The sequence below is a fragment of the Schistocerca serialis genome, chromosome 11 (assembly GCF_023864345.2).
Source record: "Schistocerca serialis cubense isolate TAMUIC-IGC-003099 chromosome 11, iqSchSeri2.2, whole genome shotgun sequence".
In the NCBI taxonomy this organism is placed as follows: Eukaryota; Metazoa; Arthropoda; class Insecta; order Orthoptera; family Acrididae; genus Schistocerca; species Schistocerca serialis.
Genome location: NC_064648.1, coordinates 133,421,532 through 133,436,524, shown reverse-complemented (window position 1 = coordinate 133,436,524; position 14,993 = coordinate 133,421,532). Strand labels below are relative to the sequence as shown.

At 50.6% G+C, this 14,993-nt stretch overlaps 1 protein-coding gene across 5 annotated transcripts in view; it reads left to right on the top strand.

Moving 5' to 3' along the window:
• The window catches only part of LOC126427382 (uncharacterized), a 420,537-nt gene that overhangs the window by 129,254 nt on the left and 276,290 nt on the right, over positions 1-14,993 (top strand). Inside the window, exon 1 of one of the 5 annotated variants that reach the window (XM_050089738.1) lies at positions 10,297-12,027. The exons of the other annotated variants lie outside the window; for them this stretch is intronic. Coding sequence (XP_049945695.1) covers positions 11,893-12,027 — 135 coding nt within the window. The 5' untranslated portion in view covers positions 10,297-11,892. Of the gene's footprint in view, positions 1-10,296; positions 12,028-14,993 lie in introns of those variants that run through there. 5 annotated transcript variants of the gene reach the window in all.

Here is a 14,993-nt window from a genome sequence, read left to right as displayed (position 1 = left end):
TGTAAAACATTTATTATAAATAATTTCCTCTCCATTGTGCTGATGCAATGTGTAACTGACTGGTCCCTTTTCATCGTGTTTCTTCTGACTAAAAACATGGAATAGAGTGCAGTAACTAGCTTCACATGGTAGAATAAGTAGTTCTTCAAAATTTTGTTAAGTTAAGAGAGGGGGTTTTGTCACAACATCTTTTAACTTTTTTCATCACCATTTCACGTTCCATTATACGAGTCAAAGGTACTATTTTTCAATAATATAGTTAAAGGCTATCTGTGATAGTAATTAGCGAGAACGAGAAATGATTCTAGTTCTTCACAGTTTTTGATGGTGGGGAATTGTCAACTGCTTCTGTGAGATGCGGGTCAGCTTTTATGCCAGCAGAACTTACAATGTGGTGCAGGTATTTTACCTGACACTGTGTTAAAGAACACTTTTCCAACTTTAACCTTAGGCTGACAACTTGTATCCCCAATAGTACATTTCTCAGTTGTTCAGCGTGTTCCTATATCTTCCGTGAAAAGTCAGCGTTTTCATCCGGGTATACTAAATACGTGTTGGGTTCCAATCCGTGCAGTAATAATACTGCAGACTGGGGAAAAGTGACGGGTGCAGTGCATTTCTCAAGCCAAAAGACAGTCTAAGAAATTCGTACAGTCTAGAAGACGTGACAAATGCAGTGTCGGGTGTGTCCTGAGGCGAGATTGCAATTTGACGATAGCCTGTCTTCGTAGGTAGAGTGGTAGAATATGTACAGTTTCCCAATTGCTAGAGTATTTCACGAATATGAGGCAGCACACACGTGTCGGGGGTGGTTAGCCCGATTCAGTGCTCACGAGTTGACGCAAAGACAGTTAAGTTTTCTTGCCATTAATGATTTCTTTTGGGTCATGATAATAATAGAAAATGCCCAAGGGCAATTGTCCCGGCACGCTGTTGCTGTTAGATGCTTTCCTCCACAACTGATTGTAAATGATAGGGTATGCTCTAGGGCAGGCTCATACAAGAATTGCGCCCGCGGGCGCCAGGCAGTGTAGTTAAGCGCCCCGTCCGCGACCGTGTGTCGCTAGTGTCGACATAGGAGAGAGAGAGAGAGAGAGAGAGAGAGAGATAGAGAGAGAGAGAGACACCGCACACCACTGCTCTGCGGTGGACTGTCCCGCAGTCAGATCCAACGCAAACAAAATAACCGAGGAAGCGCACCTCTGTAAAACAGGCCGATGAGCGGTAAAACGAGCAAACCATTTTCCGTCTAGGTAACAACTAGTGTTCGTGTGGCAGAATTACTGCGCAAAGCTTTAGACAACAATATCCAAAACAAGAATCGAAGAACATCTTAGGTGTTTTCTGACCCACGTGTTCATTCTGTTAGTACAGCACATGCAAAAATGGTTCAAATGGCTCTGAGCACAATGCGACTTAACTGCTGAGGTCGTCAGTTGCCTAGAACTTAGAACTAAGTAAACCTAACTAACCTAACGACATCACACACATCCGTGCCCGAGGCAGGATTCGATCCTGCGACTGTAGCGGTCACTCGGCTCCAGACTGTAGCGCCTAGAACGACACGGCCACTCCGGCCGGCCGCTGCAAGTGCAAACTCGTCATATGCACAATAGGCGTCTTCTGAAAAATATATCAGTTTCTTAAATGAACTAGAGTTATAAATATTCTATTTTAGAAATAACTTTATGTAAGGGATATAGAGTCTCATTTTTACTGTTAGCAGTTACAAGTAAGTATTTTTTGTTATACTTCGGGCTACATGTCTTTGTATCCCTTTTTAGAGTTTAGAAATCGGATCCTTGGTTTGCTGTTTTGTATGTAATAATTTTAACCGATCAAGTTTGAAAAGTTATTAAAAAATAAAGGTTATAAAGCTCTTTAACTCTTACAGTCAACATTGTTAAAGAAGACAATTAACATTTTACACTTTTTTCTTTTTCGAGGAAACAGTTTTGTCAATGTTTGATACAATATTCCCTGAGACTCGTAACCTCAAAGAATTAGTCAAATTTTTATCGCCAAGTATTGAACGGTTCTTAGTTTTAGCAAGCTTTAAAAGAGAGAAAAAGTGCTCACAGATATACGTGGAACCGAGCATTGAGAGAACTTAGACCGCGTGATTGTGCAAAAGAGGATATTTCTCTCATGGAAGACAGCTGTAAAAGTCATCTGAAGTTTTACACATGAGGAAGTGGTCCTTCAGGCGGATATCGCTTTGCAGGTCAATCAGCTCTAGTTGAAGCACTTATGAGACATCCTATGCCGAAGGGAAAACGGGCGAAAAAATATATCTAAGGCCGACTGAAGCTCACTTATCTCCAAAAATCTGTTTTCAAACCGTTCTTGTAATTCGTTCTTGTAATTTTTTTAATGCTTCAATCGCCTGCACTAAATCAACGACATAGTGATTTTCGCGTTGGAGTGAAATGTTCAAAGTATTTAAATGACCAGTAAGGTCACTCAAAAAAGCCAAATTCGCCACGCACTTAGGATCACAAAGTAATTCGTCTGGACGTCCTTTCATTTCCAAAACGGTATTTATTTTGTCCCTCAAGGAGAAAAACCGATGAAGCACCTTTCCTCTGCTCAGCCATCTTACTTCGGTGTGGTGGGGGATGTCCGGGTAATCTGCCTCGACATCAGCCAGAAATTCTTTAAATTGGCGATGTGTGAGTCCATGCGAGTGAAGATAATTAACCGTTCGAAGAACTGTGTCCATAACATTTGTTATGTTGACAGTCTTCGCACAGACAATGGGCTGTCGCGAATAAGGAACAGCCAACTTCAGCCATTTTTGACCTCACGTAACTCAGAAATCCAGTGCGTATCCCTCGTAGCGCAGGGGCTCCATCCCTTGTTACACTGATCAGGCGTTCCCATTTTAAACCCATTGATTCTAACACGTTTTCCACGGCTAGAAAAATATCCAAAACCGTGGTTCTGTCTTTTAATGGTATAAGATTGAGAAATTCTTCGGTGACACCTCGAATAGAAAATGAAATGAAGTTTGCCGCTCTCTCCATTAATTGCTGCTCAGCGAGCAACAGTTTGAGGCGAAAGAGCTATTTTTTTCAAATTTTTTCGTGAGGTCTGGTGGACAAATAGAAGCCGCTGAGTCGACCAGGCAATCCTTGATGAGATTCCCAGCAGCAAAGGGTTTCCCTGTTTTCCCAATTCTCAACGATCATTTGTAACTTGCGCACAAACTTTGCCCACCTGTTTCCTGCTCGTACCACTCCAAAAAAGAACATAAAATTAATTTTGTACAATCCTGTTTTTAAAACACTTTTATCACTTTAACGATTAATTGTTTGATTCATTGAAACTCAAATAAAGAACTAACAAAAAAGATTGGTATTGGATGCGTATTCCCCCGGTTCCGCTGAAAAGTACAGCGATGTGTGGTCGCAAAATAAATTCTTATCTGTTGCAATATTTGCATACAGCGGCATGACGAGGCTCGGCGGGCGGTCTGCTCGGCCAGCTGAGCGACACGGCTCGGCCACTGCGACAACACACGAATTCGCCCAGGGCGCTGGCCGCGGGCGGTCGCGGGTGCTAGCGCCCCAGGGGCACAGTTTGGACGAGCCTGCTCTAGGGCTTTTGTGCTATGGGCCATCCATTCGTTATCAGAATTTCACGCTGTGTTAAATATGTGGTCGGAAAATATCACCTCTCCTTATACAGCCACACAGATTCCTTCAACGTGGGATATAGGAAGTGTATGTCTGGTTCTGACAAAAGCATTTAATTTTCCTGTGAATTGGATTCTAGAGGTGGCATAATTTGACACACTTCTTAGAACTGCAGTGTAGTTTCTTTATTTTCTTTGAACTTGTGCTGTTCCTTGTCTAATGTCACAACCTTGCATATACTGGCCAGTATCGTTCTGTGTGAAAATGTTGCCTCTTGAGTGTCAAAACTATCCGAACCTACTGACGTGCAGATTTTTTCCATTTATGTTCCCTGTCCTAGGATGCCTCTTCTTGCATAAATCTGCAGGTGGTCTAGAACTCATTTCTGGTGAGCATGTCAACCAGAAAAAAACATTTCCTGCAGGTGGTAGGATTCTGGTTGTCACCCAGAGAACTCTCCCTGTTCCAACGCAAACAGTTTTAGGAGCTCAGGCTCTCGACACCGAAATAGAGCAAATAGGCACTTTTACTGGGTTTCTCAAGTGCACGTAGTTTTGTCACTGCCAAGTTGGTGGATTGGACTGAATCAGAAGTCTACTATGCTTTGAAAGTGGTGCAGGAAATTTTTCCCCAGAATAGTGCCAAAATCGTGGCCTCTTTTTGATCCCTTCCGTGTCAGTCTATACTGTCCACCTCCAGTCTCCAGATCGACATGACGTGTTCCTAATGGACTAATAATTTCAGTCCGTAGCCCACTATTGCGGAAGCTTGGCCTTTTCTGCCTGTTGTTAGGGGTCACCTGCTCACCCTTGTCTATCAGAATCTTAACAGGCCTATCTGTGATGTTGCCTTGCGCAATTGTGTTTACCACCTCTTTAACTAACTTCGTGGAGATCTGGGAGTGGTGAAGACTGGCCCCTCTGCCATTTCCCTGCCAGATCTCCCGTCACCTCCAAAACTTCTCGGTCCTCGTCTGCCTCTTCCCTGTCTGTTCCGTGATCGGTTGCAGTTGGCACTTGGGTGGCCAGTCTCTCTATAGTAAGTATAATGAGTGGTGTGAGACTTATTAACAATACGATCCGAGTATTTCCAATGTTCGCAATTTATCTTCATTGTTTACACACACCGGAAGTCATTGCCACAGGGAGAAAATTAAACAGAACGATTAGCCAGCTCTCCTTGCAGACCTAGGTGTACTGCTTTCTGCAAAGATGAGTATGACACCATCTTTATCTCTTCACTAATCTGTGGGTCAATACCCTCATTAAAATATCTGCTAGAATGAATTTTCACTCTGCAGCAGAGTGTGCGCCGATTTTAAACTTCGCGACAGATTAAAACTGTGTGCCGGACTGGGACTCGAACCTCGGTCCTTTGGACAGGAGGCCTGTCCCCACAGCTCGTACTCTGCCAGTGCCTGGGCTCCTGTGTTCCAAACTTCTCAGCAGTTCTCCTACAACCTTGCAGGACTAGCACTGTGGAAGAAATGATATTGTGAATACATGGCTTAGCCACAGAATGGGGGATTGTTTTCAGAATGAGTTTTCGCTCTGCAGCGGATTGTGCAGTGATTTAAAGCTCCCTGCAGATTAAAACTGTGCGCAGGCTCGGGACTCGAGCCCGGGACCTTTGCCTTTCGCAGGCAATTGCTCTACTGACTGAGGTTTCCGAGCACTACACACAATCTGCCCCCACTGCTACACTTCCGCCAGTAGCTCACCTTCCTTCGAAACTTCAGAGACGTTTCTCGCTACCTCGCGGGGCTGGCAGTCCACAAATTGGCGCACATTCCACTGTAGATTGAAAATCTGGAAACAATCCCCCAGGTAGTGGTTAAGCCGCGTATCCACTATATCTTTTCTTCCAGGAATTTCACTCGGCTATCGACACCGGTCGGTTAACGAAGCCACGTTCGCGACGCCCACGAGAACTCTCTGCGTGCAGCCGAAAGGTACTGGCTAACGACGTGGGCCGGTTCCTGCAGTCTGCCGTGCACTCCCTGGCACCGGAGACACTCCACCTGCAGCCCGATCGCACAGACGACACGCCGAAGGCGCAGTGTACGTCCGGGCCGACCGCTGACCACAGTCAGTCTCCGAAGCTGAGCCACGAGCTGGCTTCGCCGCAGCTGCAGAAGTCCTCTTCCACCGAGGACATCCTCGATGACGACATCCTCGACGACGATACTCTCTTGTCAATGTCGGCGTGTGAGCTCAACAAGAAGTTGTCCGGTTGGCCGTTCGAGGTGGTATTGCGCGTCAAGAAGAGGCGGCGTGCGCTCAAGAACCGCAGCTACGTACAGAACAGCCGCAGCAAGCGGCTCCAGCAGAGCCGGCACCTGGAGGCCACGAACCGTATGCTGGTTGCCGAACTCCGGCACCTCAGAGCGGAGCTGGCACGTGTCACGCAGACTGGCGACCTCGAACTGCAGCCCAGCTGCACGGCCAATGCCACGGTAGAACCCCCAGATTTGCCGGTGCCGGTCCCTGCCGGCTGTGCGCCCGGAGGCACACCCGTCGACTCGGACGTCGACTTTCGAGAGCCGGTGGCACGACTGCCGCTTGTCGCGTCGACCGCCTCCTCTGCCGAGGACGTCCTCAGTGACGAGTCTCTCCTGTCACTGCCGATGTCTGAGCTGAAGGAGAAATTGCAAGGCTATCCGCGGGAGGTGGTGACGCGCCTCAAACGCAAGAGGCGCACGCTCAAAAACCGCAGTTACGCGCAGGTTTGCCGCAGCAAACGGCGACGGCAGCGCCACGTGCTCGAGGTCACCAATCGTTCGCTTGTCGCCAAGCTGCATCACCTCAGGGTGGAACTGACCCGCATCGCACGGGAGTGCGACCTGGACCTGCAGCCCGGCTGCACGGTGGACATCGCGGTGCCTCCGCGGGACGAGTCTGTTCCGGCTGCCACCTGCCGGGCGCCGGGGACGACGTTCGCCGTCACTGGCGACTGTTCCGAGCTGCCGGCCGAGTACGCGCCACGGCGGCACCGCGGCGAGGGACGGGTGCTGTCGCAGCCACTGGCCGTCAGTTCCGACTCGCCCGCGGTGCACCGCCACGACCGGCCACGGCTGCGACGATACGAGCTACTGCCGCCGGAGCTAGAGCAGGCTATTTTCACAGACTCTTCCGTTGAGGATGCTCTCGGTGACAACACTCCCGTACCGCTGTCACCGTGCGAGCTTGACGAGAGACCGCGCGGCACCCCTTGTGAGAACGTGGTGCACCCGAAGCAGAAGAGGCGCACATTAGCAAACCGCAGCTGTACGCAGAACTGCCACAGTGAAAGGCTGCGACGACACCGGGATCTCGAAGTTGACGGTGATGGGCAGATACGGGTGCAGCCGCCCGTCGATAGCTCTGTCTCGCCTGCGGTGCACCACCGTAACCGGTCGCAGCAGCACCACTGCGACCTGACGCCACCCGAGCCGGAGAAGACCACGTCCACCGAGGAAGTCCTGAGTGACGACACTCTAGTATCGCTCACGATGTGCGAGCTCAGAAAGAAACTGCACGGCTACCCACACAGTGAGGTAGTACGCCTCCTGAAGAAGCGGCGCAGGCTCAAGAACCGCAGCTACTCGCGGGACCGCCGCAGGAAACGGCTGCGACACTGCCGGGAGCTCGAGGTCGACAGTGAGGACTCGGTGCTGGTGACGCCCCCGGGTGCCAGCTCCGCACCACCCGCAGCATCCCACCAGATGAAGCGGCGGCAGAACCACGAGCAGGCGCAACCGCTGGTGCAGCCTCCACAACCACCGCCACCGCCACAGCAGCAATACACCGTGTCCACCAACTCCTCCATTAAGGAAATCCTCAGTGATGATGCCCTCGTGTCCCTCTCCACATCTGAGCTCTATAAGAAACTGCACGGCTACCCACGCAAGCAGGTGGTGCGCCTCATGAAGAAACGGCGCAAGCTCAAGAACCGCATCTACTCACGGGAACGACGCAGAAAACGACTGCTACAGCAGCTTGAGATCAGCAGTGAGGAACAGGTGCCGGTGCAGGTCCTGGACGCAAGCTCAGTGTCGTCTGCAGCACAGCAACAGCAACACCACCACGAGATGGCACCACCACCACCACCACCACCACCACCACCACCACCACCACCACCACCACCATCTCCGGCACCACCACCACCACCACCTCCACCTCTGCATCTGCCTCTGCCTCGGCTGCAGTATACTGTGTCCACTGCCTCTTCCACCAAAAAACTCCTCAGTGACAATGATCTCCTGTCACTCCCTATTTGTGAGATCTATAAGAAGCTGCACGGCTACCGGCGTAGAGAGGTAGTGCGCGTAATGGAGAGGCGGCGCAAGCTCAAGAACCGTGCCTACTCGGAGGAACGCCGCAGGAAACGGTTGCGACGGCCCCAGGAGCTCGAGGTCGAGAGTGAGGAGCGAGTGCCGGAGTGTCCCCCGGCTAACGGCTCTGTGTCGTCCGCAGCACACCACCGGCCGCCACAGCAGCACCACAAGTCGGAGCAGCCACCACCGATACCACCTCCGCCGTCTGCACTTCTGCTGCCGCCCTCGTATAATGTATCCGCCGCATCCTCCACAGACAAAATACCTAGAAACGACACTACAGTGTTGCCGTCGACGTGCGAGTCTGACGACAAACTGCACGACACCGGAAATGAGGTGGTATTGTGTGTCGAGCAGAAATGGCACACACTCGAGAAACATGGCTACATGCAGAATGCCGGCAACAGACAGCTGCGACAGTGCCGGGAGATTGAGGGCAACAGTGAGGAGCGGTTGCCGGTACATCCACTCCTCACCGAATCTGCCTCACCCGAAACACGCCACTGCCACCAGCCGCAGCACGGGCTCACCGGCGAGCTGAGCTGCAGAAGTAAACAGCTACAGAACCGGGAACTAGAGGTTAATGCTGAGGAGCACGTGTCCGAGAGACCCACGCGTGCAGGTTCCGTCTCGACTGTGGAGCACGACCACCCTCAACGACACGGGCACGAGCTAGCACCACAGCTGCCGTATGCCACCTCCTCCACCGAGGGCACTGTCGGCGTAGACACACTCGTGTCGCCGTCAGTGAGTGAGCTCGACGAGAAGGTGCACGGTTCTCTGTGCAGTGAGGTGGTGTGCCTCAAACCTAATTGGCACAAGCTCCTCAACTACAGCTACACACGGAACTTACATGGCAAACTATCGCGACAGCTTCAGGACGCCAGTGTCGAGACCGAGGAGGGAGTGCCGGTTCTGCTGCCGAGTGTCGGGTCCGTCTCGTCACCGGCACACCGGCCACGACAGCAGGAGCGCGACCACGAGCGGGCACCACAGCCACCGTATGCCGCGTCCTCCACCTCCGGCACCGAAGACGTTCTCAGTGACGACGCTCTAATGTCACTGTCACTGTACGAGCTCCGTAGCGAGCTGCGCGGCTACTCACCCGAGGTGGCGGTGCGCCTCATGCAGAAGCGCCGCAAGCTCAAGAACCGCGAGTACGCCCGGGACCGCCGCAGGAAACAGCTGCGGCACCACAAATTGCTTCAAGTGGAGAAGCAGTTAGCAGTGCGGCCACTGGACACCGATTCCGTCTCGCCCACCGTGTGTGATGACGACCGGCTCCGACGGCAGGACCACCGCGAGCCTGACGAAAAATTGCCCGATCGTGTACACGAGGACATGGTGCACCTCGAGCAGATGTGCTGTACAGTCGAGAATTGTGGTTACGTACCTAACTGCTGTAGCGAAAGGCTACAACAGTGCCGGGAGTCCGAGGGCGACAGCGAGGAGCAGATTCCGGTACAGCTGTCGAACACCCCACCCGTTTCAGAGGCACCTCACAACCGACACCACCGGCCGCGACAGCAGCCCCACGAGGAGGTGCCACTGCCTCCTCCGCAGTACACCGCCTCCTCCTCCTCCATGGAAACTAACATTGGTGACACTCTTACGTCACCGTCGACATGCGAGAATGATGACAGACGGCACGGCACTCCGTGCAAAGTGACGAGGTGCCTCGAGCAGAAACGGCCCACTATCTGCACGCAGAATACTGGCAACGGACAGCCGGTACAGTCTTGGGAGTTCGAGTGTGACGGCGAGGAGCGGGTGCCGGTGCGAGCGCCGTGCGAAGAGTCCGTCTCGTCCGAGGCACAGCAGCACCGGAACGAACACGGCGACAGCAGCAAAAGGCAACAGCACCAGAGGCTAGAGATCGCCAGTGGGGAGCACGTATCGGTGCGAATGCCAGATGCCGGTACGGTCTCGTCTACAGCACACGACTACCGACAGCACTGCCCCCGAGATTTGTCACCGCAGGTGCCGTACGCTGCCTCGTCCACCGAGGATATTGTCAGTGACGATACAGTCGACGAGAAGCTGCACGGTTCTCCGTGCGAGAAGGTGCCGAGCGTAGATCGGAAGTGTCCCGAGTCCCAGAACCTACCCGGCAAACATTTGCGGCAGTACCGGGAGGTCGGTGCCGAGAAGCAGATACCGCCGAGTGTCGGCTCCGACTCACCGCTGTCACACGAACGCCTCCTCGGGGAAGCACGACAACCGCCGTATACCGAGTCCACCGCCGAGGACATCCTCAGTGATGACGCTCTCGTGTCATTATCGTTGTTCGAGCTCAATAATGAGCTGTGTGGATACCCACACGAGGTGGTGACGCGCCTCGTGCAGAAGCGGCGTAAGCTCAAGAAACGCATCTCCTGGCACAAGTGCCGCAAGGAACGGCTGCGACAGGTTCGGGTCGACATCGAGGAGCCGGCGGTGTCGTGGCTGCCGGGCACCGGCTCTGACTCGTCCGCTGTACACGACTGTGACCAGTCACGACAGTATCGCGACTGCGAGCTGACGCCGCAGCCGCCAGATGCCACCTCCGCCGCATGTTCTGCCGAGGAGATCCACGTTGACGACGCTCTCGTGTCTCTGCCAATTTCCGATCTCGACGAGAAGCTGCAGAGCTACCCACCCGAGGAGGTCGTGCGCCTCGAGGAGAAGTGGCGCACGCTCCGTAACCAGAATTACGTGCAGGACTCCTGCCCAAAACAAGTGCGACAGTGCCGGGAGCGTGAGGTCGACGGTGCGGATCCGGTTCTCGTGCGACTGCTCGGTACTCCGCCCCTCTTGTCGGCAGATCGCCACCTGCCACGACAGCAGCTGCGACGAGAGGCTTCGGCACAGCAGCCCTACGGCACGTCCACTACGTCCTCTGCCGAGGGTATCGTGAGTGACGACGATCTCGTATCGCTGTCAATTTGCGAGCTCAACAGGAAACTCCGAGGCTACCCGCAGGAGGTCGTAATGCACCTCAAGCAGAGGCGGCGCACACTCAAGAACCGGGGCTACGCTCAGATCTGTCGCGTCAAGCGGCTACGTCAGTGCCGGGCCCTCGAGGTCAAGAACCGTACACTCGTCGCCAAGCTGCAGCGCCTCAGAGTGGCGGTGGCACGCGTCACGGAGGAGCGGGACCGGTACAGGCAGCAGCTCGAGCGGCGAATGAGCCGGGCCGACCCTGCGTCACTCCCTCGTGCTGACGGCACTCCCACAATCCTCTGACACGAGTTTGTGCGAGTGTCGAGTGGTCTGTAGCGTAGTCCGCCAGGAAGAGGGCATCTGAGGAAGCTAGAAATGAGGCGAGAGGTTTTTATAGGCAAGACACGAACAGATCACTGACCGATCGAGACGGTGGTGGCAAGTGTCGATTAGTGTCGGAATGAAGTCCGAATCCCTACTCACCTCATTGGCGGCGTTTTTACCCGAACAAACAGCTGTTGTGTCGAGGGGATGATTCGATCCGTCACGTAGGCCACAGTGAGGTTATACTGAGAGTGTGTTTGAAAAAGTTATGAAAAATAGGAAGAAATCTTAAGTCACCAACAAAAAGTCCCGGTACTCCCCCTAGACGGGTAGTGCCTTGCGCAACGTGATACCGGCGATTGAAGTATAAAGAAAGCTAAACATTTGTACTTGGCATTCTTCACATAATGTAGAGATCCTGGGTTTTTCACACGATCAGTAAGGATGAGTTTGGTCTGCCTCAATTTTTTTTAGTAAGTACAAGACTCCTTCACAGCCATTACAGTAACACAGTAATCGTCCTCGATCAGAACTGTACAACGAAGATGTGTCACCTCTACTTTTTATTTGTGATCTTTGAATAATTGTGCAAAATATTACGTTATTAAGTAACCAGTTACACACATCCAGATATAAATATCGGTGATCAAGGACCCTGAAGATCGTGCACAAACTAACAGTGTTCCTCAGTAGATGGCAATCGTGTGGACTTTGGATCTGGACATCCAGTTGCTGAAGGTCTTTCTGAAGTCCGTCCTGCCATCGCTTCCTCGATCTTCCAATTGGATGGATACCTTCCGGTTTTCCTGTAAGCACAGCTTTGACCCGGTAAGTGTCTGGCCTTCTGCCAGGTTATTCTCTGCACATTAAGCTTCTGTGCAATGTTCAAGTGTTTCTTTCCATGTCCTCAGGTGTTCTCTTCGTGGATTAGTCCAGAGATGTTTTTCCTGATTTTCCATTCGAAATTAATGTGATCTCACCTTCTTTTGTATTGCATAAGGCTTGTGTCCCACATAACAACGTTGGTACTGTCACTGCATTTTCCATTCGAAATTAATGTGTTCTCACCTTCTTTTTTATTGCGTAAGGCTTCTGTCCCACATAACAACGTTGGTACTGTCACTGCATTTTCCATTCGAAATTAATGTGTTCTCACCTTCTTTTGTATTGCGTGAGGCTTCTGTCCCACATAACAACGTTAGTACTGTCACTGCATTGTGAAGTTAAGTTTGGTTTTAGTTCATACATTTTTGTAATGACATTATCTGCTTCACTCTGAAGTAACCTTGATACATTGACATACATTGATTAACTTCTTGTTTCAAATTATTATTTCTGTTGAACCAGGAACCAAGATATTTAAATTTTCCATTTTGGTTATGTCTCATATTCCTTCCTGTAATTGGCTGTTATTAGAGCTTCTCTGTCTACTTGTGTTATTTCAGTCATCTCTGCATTAATCGACTGATACATTCTTTACTGTGTCCCCTACAGTGCCTGTCATCTCTTCCTCCGTAGCTGCCATGCTGTCTGCATATCCCAATAACTGTGTTCTTCCAGTTACCTTTACTCCTTTGCCTTTCTTTCCATTTCCGGAATTACTTTTGTGAAGCCCAAATTGAAAACCAGTGGTGAAATTATGTCACCTTGTCTCACAGGAGTTCTGATGCTGAATTCCTCGGACAGCTCCCGTAGGTATTTCACCTTGGTTTTTGTCTGCACTGCACCCACCTTCACCTAGTTAATTATCTTCCATAGTATGCCAATCTCTGTCAAGATGATAGATGAATTGGTAAGCTTGTACAGATGGTGCAGTGGTTGAGTCGTGCACTCAACTGTGTGTCCACTGTCTCCATGTGAGTGTAAAGAAGTAGTGATCAATGAGACATTTGTGTTTCAAGCAGTCTCTAGAGGAACGGAAGGTTCCAAATGATTTGAAAAGAGCACAGGTAGTGCCAGTTTTCAAGAAGGGTCGTTGAGCAGATGCGCAAAACTATAGGCCTATATCTCTGACATCGATCTGTTGTAGAATTTTAGAACATGTTTTTTGCTCACGTATCATGTCAATTCTGGAAATCCAGAATCTACTCTGTAGGAATCAACACGGATTCCGGAAACAGCGATCGTATGAGACCCAACTCGCTTTATTTTTTCATAAGACCCAGAAAATATTAGATACAGGCTCCCAGGTAGATGCCATTTTCCTCGACTTCCGGAAGGCGTTCGATACAGTTCCGCACTGTCGCCTGATAAACGGAGTAAGAGCCTAAGGAATATCAGACAAGCTGTGTGCCTGCATTGAAGAGTTTTTAGCAAACAGAAGACAGCATGTTGTTATCAATGGAGAGACGTCTACAGACGTTAAAGTAACCTCTGGCGTGCCACAGGGGAGTGTTATGGGACCATTTCTTTTCACAATATATATAAATGACCTAGAAGATAGTGTCGGAAGCTACGCGCGACTTTTCGCGGATGATGCTGTAGTATACAGAGAAGTTGCAGCATTAGAAAATTGCAGCGAAATGCAGGAAGATCTGCAGCGGATAGGCACTTGGTGCAGTGAGTGACAACTGACCCTTAACATAGACAAATGTAATGTATTGCGAATACATAGAAAGAAGGATCCTTTACTGTATGATTATATGATAGCGGAACAAACAGTGGTAGCAGTTACTTCTGTAAAATATCTGGGAGTATGCGTGCGGAACGATTTGAAGTGGAATGATCATATAAAATTAATTGTCGGTAAGGCGGGTACCAGGTTGAGATTCATTGGGAGAGTCCTTACAAAATGTAGTCCATCAACAAAGGAGGTGGCGTACAAAACACTCGTTCGACCTATACTCAAGTATCGCTCATCAGTGTGGGATCCGTACCAGGTCGGGTTGACAGAGGAGATAGAGAAGATCCAAAGAAGAGCGGCGCGTTTAGTCACAGGGTTATTTGGTAAGCGTGATAGCGTTACGGAGATGTTTAACAAACTCGAGTGGCAGACTCTGCAAGAGAGGCGCTCTGCATCGCGGTGTAGCTTGCTGTCCAGGTTTCGAGAGGGTGCGTTTCTGGATGAGGTATCGAATATATTGCTTCCCCCTACTTATACCTCCCGTGGAGACCACGAATGTAAAATTAGAGAGATTCGAGCGCGCACGGAGGCTTTCCGGCAGTCGTTCTTCCCATGAACTGTACGCGACTGGAACAGGAAAGGGAGGTAATGACAGTGGCACGTAAAGTGCCCTCCGCCACATACTGCTGTGTGGCTTGCGGAGTATAAATGTAGGTGTAGATGTAGACATTGTATGTAAACACGAGAAATGTAAGGTTGTGACAGAATGGCTAAAAGGGGTTATCGTGTTGTCTGTGCCACTGAGGCTGTTTGATGTGTTAGGAAATAGTGACTCGGAAACGTGCCGTCAGAATTGTAGTTGGAAAAAGAACCTGACTGAGAGGGACCAGAGATGTATGGCACAGCTTGTGAATCAGAATTGGTTCCAGATATGTCTGGAATTGCTGCAGGCAGGAAATGAAGTTCTTTTCCTACCTATTAGTGAGGAGCACTGTGATGGGAACTGCTCACTTGGAGCCACTCGCGTTGGAAAAGGCCACTGCTCACACAGACATATAAAGACGACAGCAGTGTTTGTTGGTCTGGAAAAATACTTGACTAGTTTCGTGAACACTTCACCACCTTATTACACGTCGACTGGCCTGCAAAATCGTCTGCATTGAACCTCATACATAATAAAGCCTTGGGACATGTTGGGAGAGTGGTGAAACCCCCAGGTATCAGGTTCAGG